This window comes from Cajanus cajan, chromosome 4, assembly GCF_000230855.2.
Source record: "Cajanus cajan strain Asha chromosome 4, NIPB_CcT2T_4, whole genome shotgun sequence".
Taxonomy (NCBI): domain Eukaryota; kingdom Viridiplantae; phylum Streptophyta; class Magnoliopsida; order Fabales; family Fabaceae; genus Cajanus; species Cajanus cajan.
Genome location: NC_138520.1, coordinates 66,203,551 through 66,220,558, shown reverse-complemented (window position 1 = coordinate 66,220,558; position 17,008 = coordinate 66,203,551). Strand labels below are relative to the sequence as shown.

At 31.9% G+C, this 17,008-nt stretch overlaps 1 protein-coding gene and 1 long non-coding RNA gene across 2 annotated transcripts; one reads left to right on the top strand and one right to left on the bottom strand.

The window, feature by feature from the left end:
- Positions 1–8,960: 8,960 nt before the first annotated feature.
- On the top strand, positions 8,961–11,677 carry LOC109802075 (ferritin-1, chloroplastic). Its single transcript, XM_020363285.3, has 8 exons — positions 8,961–9,382; positions 9,979–10,062; positions 10,159–10,219; positions 10,319–10,406; positions 10,564–10,625; positions 10,761–10,826; positions 11,252–11,315; positions 11,447–11,677. Exons 1-8 carry the CDS (start codon positions 9,087–9,089, stop codon positions 11,494–11,496), a joined length of 771 nt encoding a protein of 256 aa, XP_020218874.1. The 5' UTR covers positions 8,961–9,086; the 3' UTR covers positions 11,497–11,677.
- Positions 11,678–12,479: 802 nt separating this feature from the next.
- On the bottom strand, positions 12,480–15,025 carry LOC109802076 (uncharacterized). The gene is made up of 2 exons (XR_014433317.1): positions 13,431–15,025; positions 12,480–12,953 (listed from the first exon to the last, which is right to left on the bottom strand). It is a non-coding gene; the product is annotated as an uncharacterized LOC109802076 (long non-coding RNA).
- Positions 15,026–17,008: the final 1,983 nt, after the last annotated feature.

The following is a 17,008-nucleotide window of genomic DNA, read 5'->3' as shown; positions in this document are numbered from 1 at the left end:
TTTTAATCCACTTAATAACGTTTCCAAATCCTTATTTAATATTCTACATTGTAACATTTGGGGACCATATGGTAAGCCTACTTATAATGGGAAACATTTTTTTCTCTTAACTTTGGTTGATGATTGCAATCGTTTCACCTGAAAATTGTTGCTCAAACACAAGTATGAGGCTACTACTATTATAAAACAATTTTTTTTTCAAATCATTAAAACTCAATTAGGGGCCAACATTAAGTGTCTCAGGTCTAATAATGAAAAAGAACTTACCTTTACTAATTTTCTAGCAACACAAGGAACTCTCCATCAATTTTCTTATGTGAAGAGACCTTAGCAAAATTCAGTGGTGAAAAGGAAACATCAACATCTATTAAATGTGGCGCAGACCTTATTTTTTCTATCCAAGTTGCCAATCCAATTTTGCAGAGTGTGTCTCCATTGTTGCCTTTCTTTTCAACAAAGTTCCTTCTCCTATTTTACAACAATAGTCACCTTATCAAGTTCTTTATGGTTCCAAGCCAGATTATCAGTCCTTAAGAGCTTTTGGTTGCTTGGCATATGCAGGAACATTGCCATCTACTGGGAACACGTTCACTCCTTGGGCTATTCCATTAGTCTTTGTTGGCTATCCAAGAAGTTATAAAGGTTATAAGTTGTATAATCTAGAAACTAAACAACTTTTTATTTCTAAGGATGTGGTTTTTCGTGAAACAATATTTCCTTTCCAAGCAATAACAACAACTCGATCAAGAGATTTCACACTTTGTTGATGACATGGTAATTCCTTTACCTATTATTGACAACTTACATGCAAATATTGAAAAAGTTTCACCTATACAAATTGTTGTTGAGCTTGTAACAACCACTAGTATCACTAATCTCCCTACATCAGAAGCCCCTCTGAGGAGATCCTTAAGAGTGTCTAAAAAAACCATCTTATTTGTTTGATTTTGTTTGTTCTAGTACTTCACATATTTATCCTATTTAGAAATTTTGTTCTCTGCATAAACTCAATCTAGAATACAAGGCCTTCATCAATCAGATTTCTACCACTCATGAGCCTCAATTCTACCACCAACTAGGTCTTTTCCCTAAGTGGAGAGAAGCCATAGCTTAGGAAATTAAGGCTTTAGAGGACAATTCCACTTGGTCGTTGGTGTCATTACCTAATGGTAAACATTATAAGAGTTACAGATGAGTTTTTAACTTGAAATACAAGGCTGGTGATTTAGTAGACAAATACAAGGTTCAATTAGTATCCAAAGGTTACACATAACATGTTGGGATTGACTTATTAGATACTTTCTCACCAGTAGCCAAACTTACATTTGTAATGGTTTTATTGGCTATAGTTGCTACTAAAATCGGTGCTTATAATAGCTAGATATCAATAATGCTTTCCTAAATAGAGTTATTTGAAGAAGTCTAAATGGACCTCCCTTAAGGTTATAAAAGCAGCTCAAAAGGTTTAGTTTGCAAGCTCAATAGGTATTTATATGGACTTAGGCAAGCCTCAATATAGTGATTTTATAAATTTTCATCCACATTGCTTCAACATCGTTTTACACAATCCAAGAATGACTATTCATTATTCACACATGGATCTGGTTCATCTTTGGTTATTTTACTTGTTTATGTGGATGACATCATCCTAGTTGGATATGATTCCACTTATGTTAATCAAACACAATTGAAGTTATAGTCATTGTTCAAATTAAAGGCTCTTGGTCCTCTTAAGTATTTTTAGGCCTGGAAATTGTCAAGTCTAGCAAAAGAATCTCCTTGAGTCAAAGAAAGTATATTTTTCCCTTGCTTGAAGATACTAGTTTCTTAGGTAGTAAGCCTGCAACTTTACCTATGATCCAAATTTGAGACTAAATCTGAATAATGGTGATCCCATTGAGGATCCTTCACTATAAGAAGATCGATTGGAAGACTTATGTACTTGATCATATCTCAATCAGGTATTACCTTTGTTGTACATAAGCTTAGTCAGTACATGAAACATCCTTTATCCACTCATTTAAATGCACTTCATCACTTGTTGCAATATTTGAAGCCCACTCCAGGGCAAGGTCTTTTTTTTTTCTTCCTACAAACAACAAGTTTCGCTTGTCAGCATATACTGATGCAGACTTGGGTAGTTGTTTGGACACCAAAAAATCCACAACTAATTTTTGTGTCTTCCTTGGTGACTCTCTGATTTCCTAAAAATCTGTCAAACTAGGCACTGTGTCCAAATCTTCAACTAAATTAAGATATTGTGCCTTATCCTTAGTAGATAATGAAGTGATTTGGCTATAGAGATTACTCAAACAGTTTTTAAGTTTTTGTTGATATAGTCATATGCTCTTTTGTGATAATAAGTTAGTTATTCACCTGACTTTTAGTCCTTCCCATCATGAGAGGTCTAAACATATAGATATTAATTGTCATTTTATTCGTGAGCTAGTTTAGAAGCAACTACTCATCTTGATTCATGTAAAAACTCAACATCAAATAGTTGACGTTTTTACCAAAACTCTTTCTACTGTTACATTTCAATGGTACATTTGCAAATTAGGAATAATGAACACATATTCTTCAACTTGAAAGGGGTTATTAGAGTTAGTTAAAGTTATTATAAACCAGTTAATTTGGTTAAGTTTGTGATGTATATAAATCAATCCATATGTACTTTAATTTTTTATTAACTTTTTTCAATAAATTCTTTTTTTAATTCTCTCATCTAATAACATCCATCTTTCCTTAAAACTCTTTGGATTACATGTCCAATTGAACCACTAGAAAATTTATCACATTCACAAACATCCGGAAAAATAGAACACCAATTCAAATAAAAAATTAGGAAAATTATCACTGTTAAGGTTAAGATGTTTTATATCGTGAATACGTTTTAATTAAATTTAGTAATATCTTTTTTCTTTCAATAATCATTAACTAAACAATATTAGTGATACATTAATAAAATCTACCATGCCACCATATCGAAGAGAAACTCGTACTTACCTGGCACTGCAACTGAGTAGAATGTAAAGGGAGATATAAAGTGGGGTGAATTATAAATGATAGGGTTGTGGAAAATGGAGATCGCTTTCCAATGGAATATAATGCCTTTTCTTTCGCCATGCACGAATCTCTCCTTTTATTTATACTTTAATCTCGACAAGTAAACATTTTTTTTATGATGCCACGTGTTTTTTATGACAGTACTTTTTCACCCGGGATAATTTGATTCCTAACATGGTAGAATATTTCACACTAATACATACTTAAAATTCGAGACAGATAATTAAGTTGAAATTATTCTGATCAATTGATTTACATACTTGGTATTAATATCATATATATCTTTTCTCGATCGAATTGAGATAAAATATTATAGAGCACAAAATTTTGTATTCAAGTACTTAATGTTGTCGTCTATTCCACAGTTTGAACAAAAATAACTAATTATGTAAATTGATTTAGGGAATGGGTTCTCTCTATTGAAATTTAACATGTGAGAGTAAAGTGTTTTTATCTTATCCAATCACATTTTTTTTCTTTCATATCATGAGTATTTTCATTTCATTCAATGAGTAATTAATCTCACTTCTAGTTTATCACTAATTTGAAAAGTTTTTACGCACAACAAAATTTAAATCAGATTCATCCATATAATTAAACACAAATTTATAATATTTTTTTTATAAATAATTATAATGACTAAAGTTTCATACTTTGTTAAACTTTTGACAAGCATACCAATTATCTCAAGTTGTAAAATAGATGAAAAACTTGTACTAAAATTAATTAATCTAATTTAATGTTAATCAGAGAAAATATATAAAAGAGTATTTGAATAAAAATAAAAATAATAATAATTTTTGGGTTTTAATTATTAGAAAACTTTAAAGATAATTGATAGATTTAATAATAAAAGAAGCAAATTAAAGATATTGTAAAATTGATGATAAAATAAAATATCAGGGCATTGATTTTACAAATAATATCATACTTATTAAAAAAAAAAGTATGGGACAACATAACTCATGTGTGGAACAACAATTAGTAGAGTCTCATATGGTGGTGAGATTTAATGAAGGCCTATGGTGGAAAGAACAAGAACATGTTGTTTGATTAATTGATTACTTGGAGATTACAAAAAACAAGACAAATCAGATTTATATCCACTCTAACAATCTAGGAAAGACGGGGTACTCACTCTCTAAGCCCCTCTCCTTGTATGCCGAATTCGCAAGCGACAGGACGAGCTTGCAATCCAGCGGGCGAGGAAGTGCTTCAAGGTTTTTAATGGCGGCCGACTCTGAAGCCGTCAATTGTAACTCCCCCACTCCGTGAAACCTAGCCGGGACCGGCCGCCAGTAGAAGGGGAACTTTGGCAACCCACCGAAATAGAATGCTCCATCCTCTAACGGGTCGACGTCTACAAGCGCCACTCGGAAAAATTCTTGTTTGAAATTTTTATATGATTTGGAGTAAAGGGAAAACAGACCCCCATCCTTACTCCCACTCAGAGACATTAAGCCATAGGGAGGAACACCCATTTTTAACTGGTAAAAATGAAGAAAAACAGGCAGATACACCTCTATTCCCAAGGCCGAACATAGGACTTGGAAAGCCCTAAAAAAACCCTAACTATTGGGGTGCAACTAGCAAGGAGCCGAGTTGATGAAATTCAAAAAGTCACACTCAAATTGAGTGAAAGGAAGACAGACACTTAAATCCCTGAAAAGACACTGGTACACATAAAAGAAAGGAGGGTCAGAAGGACCCCCCATATAGACACGCTCGTCGGGCTGACAGGGCTCGAGCCAGACGAACGCGGAGACAGAAGAATCATAGACCCTGTGCGATCTTCGTATCACATTGACCTCCAGGAAGGACCTGAACACGCTCTGACACTACCCCACGTCACGCCTGACCCAGTCGTAGCCAGGAATGCCGGAGACGAGATCCTTGTGCGGGTTCCCCGCCTTTTTCTTTTCGGCAGCGGCCGTCCCAGTAGCCACCGCCTTGCTGCACGCCTTACCCTTGCCCTTGGCAGGCGCGGAAGATCCGACACCACTCTCTCCAGCCATCAAGAAAACAAAAAGACTCGAAGAGGGAAAGATTGGAGAAGAAAGAGAGAGCAGGGAAATCGAAGTACCTGGTACCCTTTTGACAAATGAAAGAGCGATAAAGAAGGAGGAGAACCCAGTTGCTGGAAATGGCGACGGAAACAGAGAAGATGAAGGTGGGAAATGAACAGAAGCGAGGGAAGCAGCGTACGCAAGAAGCTGAAAGAACGAAAAAGAGTAAAGTGAAAAGGGGAAGAGGCACGAGAGAGAGAGAAAAGGGCTCCCCGAATTTCAAACGGCCACGACACGTGTTAGAGAGAGAGAGCACCTGATGACACATTTAATGAAACTCATTATGATGAGGCGAAACCATCATTGCGTAATCGTCCTCCTCATTAACACGCCGCCCACACGTTTTCGAGAATGAAGCGACAGTTATGACACATGGTGTCTTCACAGGCGGGCGTACGCGAAGGGTCACTGCTCCTTGACGAGCTCGGTCTTAACTCCTCGACCCACGGTCTTCAGAGCTCGGGGGGCTAGTGTACTGTCCGTACCGCTATGCCGAGCTCGAACTCGACATCTCAGCGCAAAGCGACCTTGGACACGCGCTGTATGACGTCAGCTCGTCACCCAAACAGGTCATAACTGATCTCGGGACCAAAGCCCAGTAAAACCCTAATTCATACTAAGGTACGTGCATTATTTATACGAGACTAATACTCCCACAAACCCTAACTTTGGCATCAGAGTCTCTTTTGCAGGTACCACCCCCATCTTGGAGCATCAACGTACCAGTGAAGGAGGCTCACCGATCTTACTCAGCGGATCATCTCTACCTCGGATCCCCGGTAAGAACAGGTTATATGGTTGGGAAGGAGATGAATGTTTAGCTATATATCATCCTAGGCTATTCTCAACAACAACAATAACATCTAATTAAGCATTTGGAGAATGGATTGATGGCAGGTGGGTGTAAGAGGTTTTGTGGCATCGAAATTGGTTGGAATGGGACAAAAGTCAAGTAGAATCTTTACAACAGTTGCTTACAAATGCATGTTTACAAAAAGGTGAGGAAGACTCTTGGTTATGGCAGCCTGAACATTTCGGGGCCTTTGCAATGAAGTCGATATATAGAGCAATTCAGCTTGAGCTATTTAGAAATATCAAACTGACCATAAATTTTCACATATTTGGAACATTGTGGCTCCTCCAAACCTTGATTTTTCATGTGGAGGTTGTTCTACAATGACATATTCCAAGTTTCCAACAACTGAAAATTTATCAAGAAAGAATGTGCACTTGGAAGAACGATGATTTGCCACTTCTGCAAATCTAGTATTGAATCTACTTCAGATGGTGTGTGGAAGCAATAGCTTTGGTGGTTAAACTGTCCTTCCACCGTACTCCAAAATCTAGAATACCACTTTTGTTTCATACCAGACTCTCTCTCCAAAATCTAGAATACCACTTTTGTTTCATACCAGACTCTCTGAGCTTAAAATTGGAGAAGAAATTATGCACTTGGCCTAGTAAATCAATTAATGAATATTATAAATTTTAATATATTATTCAAATTTAATAATATAAATAAAAAATGTAAATATATAAAAGATTAATTTGAAAAATGTTATTTATGAGAATATAAAATTAGAACTAATTATTTATTAAAAATTTTAAAAAATTGTATTGATTTTATGTTATTTTTTATTAATTATATTATTTTTTAAAAAAATTATATTATCCTTTGAAATCTCATAAAATTCTTTCAACACTTATAAATTCTTATGATACATATTCATTAAAATTCATATTACAAAATTTTTATTATAATTATTTTAAAAAAAAACTTAAAAATTATTATATTCTTACAAAGTCTTTTAAAATTTAAAAGACTTTTCATACTAAAATAATCTTATGAAATTTCAATCTAATACACGTTTTAAACTAACTAGAATTATAGGCTAAAAAAAGAACACTAAAAAAATGTAAAAGATCTAAAAAAACAAAGTTATACCAGGCTAAAACAAGACATAAATATTACATGGATTTAAAATATATCTAAAGGTATAAAATTTAAGAACTATAAAATCAACACTCAAGCACCACACTAAACCACCAAGCCATGAAACACAAAGGCACCAAACCATGAAGTACCACACATTGACACCAATTCATGAAGCACAGCATACATAGCCACTAAGCCACTAAGTCATGAAACATTTAGGCACTAAGCCATCAAGTCATGAAGCACAACTCATAAGCAGCAAGCCACCACACAGGCATTAATTATTGCACTAATTATCATGATACACAAATACTATTAATTATATAATAATAATAATAATAATAATAAATTTAACTTTTAATCTTTCTATTTTTATAATTTATAATTTTGATCTTCCTAATTTAAAATATAGATATTAATTTTTTAGTTTTAAAAATATGAAATTTTAGTCTATTATTAATTTAATATCTATTAATTTTTAAATTTTAATGTTGGCATGTGAATTGTCACCACTTAAGACATAAAAAATTATTTGTTAAAATAAGGGAAAGAACATCTTTTATATATTTTAAAATTTTTAATCATATATAATAGAGAGAGATTTAGATTAATTTGAGTTGAATATTTTTTTAAAAATATATCTAAAATTAATTATTTTTAATTCCTATAATTTAAAAAATGTAAAATTTTTATTCCTATAAATTTTTTTATTTCTTTTTTGTTTTTCACACTTTTAAAATTAAATAATATTAATTAACAATTGGCTTAACATTTAAAGATAAATAAAAAGTATTGATGTATTTGTTATTCATACTAATTAACATGTGATAAATAATTATTTTAAGTTATAGTTGATAATATTATTTGTTTAAATTTTTAAAAATCACTAATAATTAAAATATTATTTATAAATAATCAATTATTGAGATTGTTGGTGATTTTCAAAAATTTACCTCTATGTCAACCTTGAAAAATGCACTTTTTGTTAAGAACAAGTAAATTTTTTGGGTTTCATAGTTGGTAAAGAGGGAGTACAAGTTGACCCCGAGAAAATAAAAGACTATCCAATATATATACCCACCCAAAGAGTGTTGGAGAAGTTAGAAGTTTTCATAGCTTCTATACAAGGTTTGTAAAAGACTTCTCCACACTTGCATCCCCTCTTAATGAACTTGTTAAGAAGGATGTACCATTCCTTTGGGGTGAAACCCAAGAAAAAACTTTTATTTAAATATGTAATTAAAGTTAAAAATAGACCAATAATTTAATATTGCTTTATTTTAAAATCAAACATAAAATATATAATTACATAGTTAGAACCAAAATTATATATTCATATAATTATATAATCAATAAGTCGTTGGTTTGAGTGATACTGGACTTAATTTCTTTAAACAAGATCTTAGATTGAAGTCTTGTATATGAAAAAACATAATTGGAAGAAAAGATGCTAAAAGAGAATAATCATGCTCCTACTAAAAATAAATTTACTTTAAATTTAAAAATTAAAAATAATTTAATATATTTATTTTTTTAAAAAAATATTAAATTATATATAAATATTGTCACAAGTATCTACAACTATTGGATGCGATGAGCGAGACCAGTGGCACTCCCTACCTTCCCTTCCCGTGAGCTTGAGAAGCCAACGCAACACAATAGCGAAGCTCCTTAAAGTGGGAGACACCTGTCCCCACTTTTTCTAATAATTCCAGAATTCCTACGTGGATCGAATATTTCCCTTTCACACTCCACACAGCACGAGCTCGCCACACGCCCCTTTCCTCACTCCATCCTACCCCTCCACCTGTTTCCCATCCAACGATCCAAAATCCCAGATCTCACATGCGAAATCCCCAAACTACCCCTAACCCCCGCTACTTATACCCTCTTTATCCCACGCAAGCTTCATCCACCACAAACACAACTCTCCTCCCCACAGCCGCCATTGATTCTTCTTCCTCTTGTTCTCCCATTTCTCGACTCTTTTCCGTTACCCATTTGGTTATTCCGCCCTCATGGCTCTCGCTCCTTCCAAAGTTTCCTCCTTTTCAGGGTTATCTCTCACAACCAGTGGTGGGGATGTTCCCAAAAACCCAACTTGCTCTTCTTATTTGAGCTTCGTGAATAAGAAATTCGGAAGCAGAAGCCTCAGGGTTTGTTCCGCCTCTACTGCGCCTCTTACTGGGGTCATTTTTGAACCCTTTGAAGAGGTCAAGAAGGGTGAGCTTGCTATTCCCACCGCTCCCCAAGTTTCGTTGGCTCGTCAGAACTATGCTGGTGACTGTGAATCTGCAATTAACGAGCAGATAAAGTGAGCACTTGATCCCCTTTTTTTTTTTAATTTTTTTTTGGTTAAAGTAGTTTCTTTTGTTGTTAATATAAGCTGATCAAACGTGCTCATAAATTTTTTTTATGTAGAAATTAGTTATAAATGAAGTCGGTAGATATTATGGTTAAATAAAGATTCTTTTTGGGCATGCTTTTCTAAGGTGAACAATTTGCTTTATTGAGTGGAGAGTGCTTTCAATTGTAGTTGATACCAAAAAGGCAAAAACTTTAGTCTTATATATGATGGGTTCCGTCTCTGACGAAAATGTTATACTGGGTCATGGGCTAAGTCTTTTGCATTGCAGAATTACAAAGACCAAAATCACTCTTTTTAAAATGTAAGGAACAAAATCAGTTTTCTTAAAATCTTGAACGACTTAATACACATTTGTTCTTAATTGTCTGATCTGCGACCGAAACTAAGCTGGATCCTTATTTTCCCCCTTATTAATAGAGCACTAGGATCTTCCTTTAATACTATCAAAAGAGAATATATCTGTGTGCGTGTGTTTGTTTATATTTTTGCTTTTTGTGGTCATCTAATAGTCTCGCTGCTCCTTTGCTACTTGTGTTTCACAGTGTGGAATACAATGCTTCCTATGTGTACCACTCCTTGTTTGCATACTTTGACAGGGATAACATCGCTCTCAAGGGACTTGCCAAGTAACTAACATAAAAACCCCTTATGCCTCCTTCCTCTTGATGTTTCTTTCGTTTCTCCAACGGGTTTTCATATTCATGTGCTGTTGTTGAAAACAGGTTCTTCAAGGAATCTAGCGAAGAAGAAAGAGAGCATGCTGAAAAGCTTATGAAATATCAGGTTAAATTACTTTGTAGATAACTTTCTAACTACTGATCTAGCAGCTAGAAGTAACTTCTCTAAAGTTCTGATGTATATGGATCTTGTTAAATTGTTTAGAACACACGTGGTGGAAGAGTTGTACTTCACCCCATCAAGAATGTTCCCTCTGAATTTGAGCACGAGGAAAAGGGGGATGCATTGTATGGTGAGCTTCCCGATTTCATTACTTGTTTTGTTTCTCAATGCCTTCATCTTTTCCTAATTGTAGATCGACACTGTATAGTTGTAAAGCTGTGCATTATGGTTTCTCATATCTGTTCAAATCAATATCTATGCTGACTTTCCCCTATTGCTTTGTTCAGCAATGGAATTGGCTTTGTCGTTGGAGAAGTTGGTGAATGAGAAACTTCTGAATGTGCACAGTGTAATGCCTCTTTACTTTTCCGCTTTTGGTCGCACTTATTTTATTTTCTCTTTAATTCTTTCTTTCTGAGTAACTCACAGATGATTTGATCTAATAGTTTTTAAGGCTAATCAATTGAAGATTTGTGACTAATAGGTGGCAGACCTCAACAATGACCCTCAAATGGCTGACTTCATCGAAAGTGAGTTTTTGTCTGAACAGGTAAATTCATCTAAGCCGTAGAATAGTTATGGGTTGGTAGAAACTTCAGGGATTTATAAATATAAATTAAGAAACAGAGAGAAATTGTCAAAATAGGAAATTTAGAGGAAGTGAGTGTGTATGGGCTTTCCAAATTTTTGACCTTTATTTTATTTTATTTTATTTTATTTCTTTTTTATAAGAAGTTTTCTTACAAAAAAATTCAGGACTATAATTTTTGGGGTTTTGTCAAAAGCTAACTTTCAATTTGACCATGCTATTGTGTTGTATGTTATCCTGGTAATAAAGGAAAGACAGCTAGCACAAGCTTAGGAAAAGTGAGAAGCATTACATGTGCATCTATGCTGTGAACATTGAACATGAATTTACAAGTTGACTCTGTATATTTGCTTTCATTAATGATGTGGTCGTTTTCTTTTGTACAGGTTGAAGCAATTAAGAAGATATCAGAGTATGTGGCTCAATTGAGAAGGGTTGGAAAGGGTCACGGTATGTATATAGCTACAATCATTTCTTCTACTGGCCCACTAAATTTACCTTAGACGCGCCTTTCCATTAGTGTGATACTTTCTTTCTAATACCTTTGGCGTCTGATTCAATTGATGTTTTATGGCTTGCAGGTGTTTGGCACTTTGATCAAAGACTTCTTCACGAGGGAAATGCTGCTTGATCTTGAATAGTCAAGTCACTAGTCTTTTGTGAATTTCTGTGTTGTTTTCTATTTCAGAGTAGTATTTAAATGTTTTTCCTTATGTACTGAGGTTTAGGAACTTGTTGTAACGTAATTGCTAGTATCACATGTAAAAGGCTGCAGGCCTATTATGCTATAACATTTAGTATCTGCTTTTCAAGGATCTCTCTATGCAATATCTGCTTTTAATCTCTGCCGTAATAATGTCCTTAATTACTACTTGGTCTTAATGAATGAAACAAACACTGATGATTTGAAAATTTTCATATTTTGTTATATTGATACTACATAATACCAGAGAGGCAAATGTCCCCAAAAGTTAAATTGAAGGCTACATGGCCACTATACCAGCGAACCAAAAGTATGAAAAGCACCATCCTCCTTGTTGATACCGCTACATTGAATTACTTAAAAGAGGTTATTATGGTTTAAAATGAACATAAATTTGTCAGCTTTCCAAAAGAAACGACGCATAAATGGAAATTGCCAATTTGGATATCGGCAATGGTAAGAGATGCATCGATCACATGTACATTAACTTGATGATATATGTCGTGATTGTCGTCTGCATTCCCGATCAAAAGTTTATGGAGGATATTTTACTCGATAGTAATGCTCGTGGCTAGGTTTGGTTTATGTACAACTGCTTTGAACATACATTTGTGTCGTAAGCATATTTGGATCCAAAACCAAATTCACATCAATTTTGGTTGGATGATCTATAGCAGCACACTTTGACATCAATTTTGATCTGATTCCTTATTAAACTTGATCACGTAAGCAACTCGGTTTAATGATATGTTTGAATTTTGTTCAGTTTTAAGTTTGGAGATATGTGTGGATTCCTGTTCAGTAATTTTGCGTGCTTAAGTTTTGCTTCAAACTAAGTTCTAAATGAATGCAACATTAAAGTTCTTTTTGAAACACAAGTTTGCTAAATGAAATTCATAAACTCTCTAATCTAAACATGAACTTTGAGTCTCCTGTTCATTCCAATGTATGAAAAGCAAAATCTAGAATCAAAACATAGGCTAAACTCAGCAGATACTGGCTTCTACAAGAGATTCAATTTTAGATTCTGATCATTCACTTTGATATCTTTCAGTAACAAAATTAATGTGATGGAAGGAGTGGAGGCTGAAGGAATGGAACTGACATGAAAATTTTGATTCCCCTTCTCTTATACACCTACCTACCACACTTTCAACCTGTGGACTCATCCACCAAGAAAAACTATGACCATTTAACTGATGACCCCTAAACAATTCAAGTTGGCCGGAAACAGACCACCCAATGTGAAGACCTATTGATCCTTCTCTTGTGGCAGGCATATTTAGGAGAAGAAGATTCAATAATTTTCCACATGATTTGGATATCTGCATATTCCCCACAAGATTCCATGTCCTTGTAAAGAGTAAGAAGTCCATTTCTCCCACCTGTATTCAAAACCATGAATAAACAAATTATCAAAGACAAAACAGATGTAAGTGATGTAAGTTAACTTATTTTGGATGCAATCAACAGATGTAAGTGATGTAAGTTAACTTATTTTTGGATGCAATCTTTGAAGAATTTTTAAGAACTTTTTTACTGAAAATAAAGAATTATATTAGAATTATATTTTTTTTAGTAGATCGAATTATATAAATTTATCTAAAATCACTTTAATGATAGAAAAATAAAAAATAAAATTAAAATAAATTCCTTATAAATTAAAAAAATAAAAATTTAAAAAATGATACTCTACTTATGCAAAACTTATTTCATCTTTTCTTTTTGTTTTGTTTTTCTAGAAGTATTTTTGAAAATTTCTTACAAAAAATAGTTGCTTCTACTATATATGTAAAGGTGCTTATACTTGTGATCCAGAATCATTTAAGAATGATGGCATCTGAATCTCAAAGTAGTCTTACCTTCGGATTTGAAGCTGAAATTTGAAGTCACTTTACGAAGGACACTCTTAATGGGGTAGATAGACAGCCTCTTGAAGTACCTCCATCCCTTCCAGTTCCCCATTTTCTGGAGTAGATAGCTTTCTCTTCCTTCCACCATCTATTTTATATGTGAACTGTATGCCCTTCAAAAAATAATGCAATGGTTTCAAGCAAAACAACAAGATGAATCCTGCCAAACAAGAAGCCAACAAAATAGAAGACAAGGCCTTTTGTGTACTCCTGATTATTCTATTTTGTAGTATAAAATATTCAAGAAATTTGCTTGGATATCCTATCCAAGCTGATATATATATTGCTACTATTTAAAAGTAAAGATATTCATGTTAAATACAAATGATAAGTATACACTCTTTTATACACACAATTTATTATCAGCTATAGTGCTATAGTTTATAAAAAGAATTAGAAAGATTGACTTCTTATTTGATGAATTTTATCTATAATTTTCTAATTTTCAATATATTTTAATCGACATAAAAACTATAATTAAAATAAATATGTTGGGACATCTCTATCATATTTGTTAACAAGTCCTAATGTTATTAAAGCAACATCATAAGTTTGATAAATAATTTTATTTTTTAAAATATGTAGTCGTCAAGTGTTCGACTTTTGATCTATGTATACATAAAAATATTTGTCAAGAAAATATAATATTTTAAATAGACATTAATACTTCAAATAATTATTTCTTAACTTTCGGTTAAGCAATATTTTGATTTAAAAAAAAAAATACAAAATTGAAAAACAAGCCTGCGCTTATTAAGCACCAGTTATTCGAGTTCCTGTGCTTGAGGATATATAAAAGTAAAAATTATACAGTATAATAGAGAGCTGTTTTCATTCATTTAATTTAATATAAAAATATAACGGTGTAAAGTTAGCTGTGAGATTTTATTTTTGGTTGTACAAAAGTCGCATTAAAATTGAAATTTACAATCTCATGTATTTACTATATATTTCGGTGTCTTATATATCACTAAAGTGACTTAAATGTTTACCGTAAAATCTATTTGATAAAGTTTTTAAAGTTGTTAGACTAGAGAAAAGAGTTGTTTAAATTATAGAAAAATCAATAGTAAAATCCATTTAAAATGCATAAAAAATTGAAAAATAGATGTTGAATTGAAAATGATATCAAAGAATATATGGGTTTGGTTAAATTTGTAGAAAAACAAGTTATAGTAATAGTAAATTGATGATAATGGGCACGAAAAAAGAGAAATATTCAAAGGTGATAAGCATTCGGTTGTAATTGGAGGTGTTTTAATGAGTTCATGACACATAGTGCATGGTAACAACATATAAATAATGAGGTGGAGGAAATTGTTTTGGATTTTGCTTTCCCTATTTATTGACCTCACTAAATTGCATCTAATCTATGATGAAATTAGAGGTAGGTGTGTGGGCCCCTTTTGAAGCGGTTGGCTGGTTTATCTTCAATGTCTTTGCCTTTGTATTTTCACTTTTATTTTATGCACCAAATTAAAGATTCATTATTATGCCATGGAAGAGACTTAACATCCACAGTGCTTGAATTGGCACAATTTAGTAGGACCACAAAAGTGATTAATGTTTGAACAAGCTTTAGGATTCTGTTTCAATCACTTTCGATGCCAATATATTGTTCTTTTATTGATAAGAATCGAATTTAGTGGTAACTCACGTACGTTTTTCAAATAATTTAACGACTAGAATTAAGTAATTACTCAACCAAATAAAGTAAACTTAAGTAAGCTGCAATTAAGGTTGATGTATACGACCTGTAAGTTTTTTTTTTTTTTATATTTTATTTTAAGATCTAATTGTTGAAAACCTTCCATCGCGAGTAATACCCATTAAATTATATGATCTTACAAAAGTACGTCTATTTCAATTTTTTTTTAAATTAAAGTTAAACTTATATAATAAAATATTGTAAAATTTGTTACACTCTTTGTTAATGTTATATATATTAACGTTATATAATTTTGTGAGACCTATTTAAGAATTAAAAGAGAAATGTTGAATTAGAGAAAAAAAATATTTATAAAAATACTTAAATTAAAAAGAATAAAAATACATATTATGTATATATGAGTTTCACTTAAAAATTTAAAGAAGAGATTTTCATTGAATCATGCATGTTTTTTTTTTTGTTCATTCCTGGAGTATCTATTGACTCCAAGATTTAACGCGGCTGCATACACAAAGCAAGATTCGAACTCCTGACTTGTTTAAGCGTGGATCAACCCCTACCGCTGAACCAGACGCTTGGGGTTTGATGGCATGTTTGGCAACTTTTTATTTATTTATTTATTTAGTTTTTGCTTGTCAACCGCTTGTTATGACATCTCACCTATATGCTTTCAAATTGATTTTATCTCTCTTGTTGTCTTAGTGTGTGTGTTTTATTTGGGGGGAGACGTCTAGAGGGAATATTTTTGGTGCATATTCTTGGTGTTTTAGATTATGCTCACAAATTAATTTATTTGATTGAGAAAAAATATTGAAAGGGAGGAGATTGAACAAAGAAAAAAATAGTGATAGTAAAGTTCTTTTAACACAAAATCTAACAAATCAAAAAAATTACTACACGATATAATGTTTTATTAAGAAGACATAGAAAAGTACAGCTATATAAATGTTATAAAAACCAATAAATTTAAAAACTATTTTCCCTTCTTTTTCTATTTTGGTGCATATTCTTGGTGTTGTGGATAACTTTCACTAATTCATTTTTCAGATTAAGAGAAATAATTTGGTAGAGATGAAATGATAAGAAATATGTTCTCTAGACACAACTAACAAATACAAAAGCTTACTTTCAAATAAAATGTTTTTTAATAAGGTTAAATATGTTTTTAATCTTGTAAAATGAACAAATTTTGATTTTAATTTTTATAAAAATATTTCTTTGTTCTTCATGTATCTAAAATTTAGGATTATTATTTTAAGTTTATGTTAATATGTAATTATTTTAATTACTTATTTGTTTATTAAAAGGTTTAGTAATCATTTTAACCTATAAATATTAGTGATATCATGTTAGTGTGTGTGATACTTTTAGATTTTTTTTTATTATAGATTTTTAAAACAATTTTTTTATCTACCTTAAATTCATCATTAGTGACCCAAAATATTGAAATTAGATTTTGTAGTAATAAAAAAAAATATTTTATAAAAATTAAAATCAAAACATACATCTTTTATAAGGACCAAAACTATTTTACAAAAGATAAAAAATAATGTTTATAAATTTTAGAAGAATAAAATTAAAACAAAAAAAATAATTTTAAGGTTCAAAATTAAAATTCGCTAATTTTACATGAACAAATAATATATTTAAGAAAAATTTAATTATAGGCAAATGTTCAAATCCATTTAATAAAAAAATAATTTTCATAATTCAAATATTATTTTCTTATTTTTTTTATGCATTTTTCTCTTATTTTATTAATTATTTTTATAAATAAAGATTAAACTGATAAATTAAATGAGATGAGAAATTAAGAAAATCTCAAAAAGGATTATCGTTAAAAAAATTAATTAAAAAT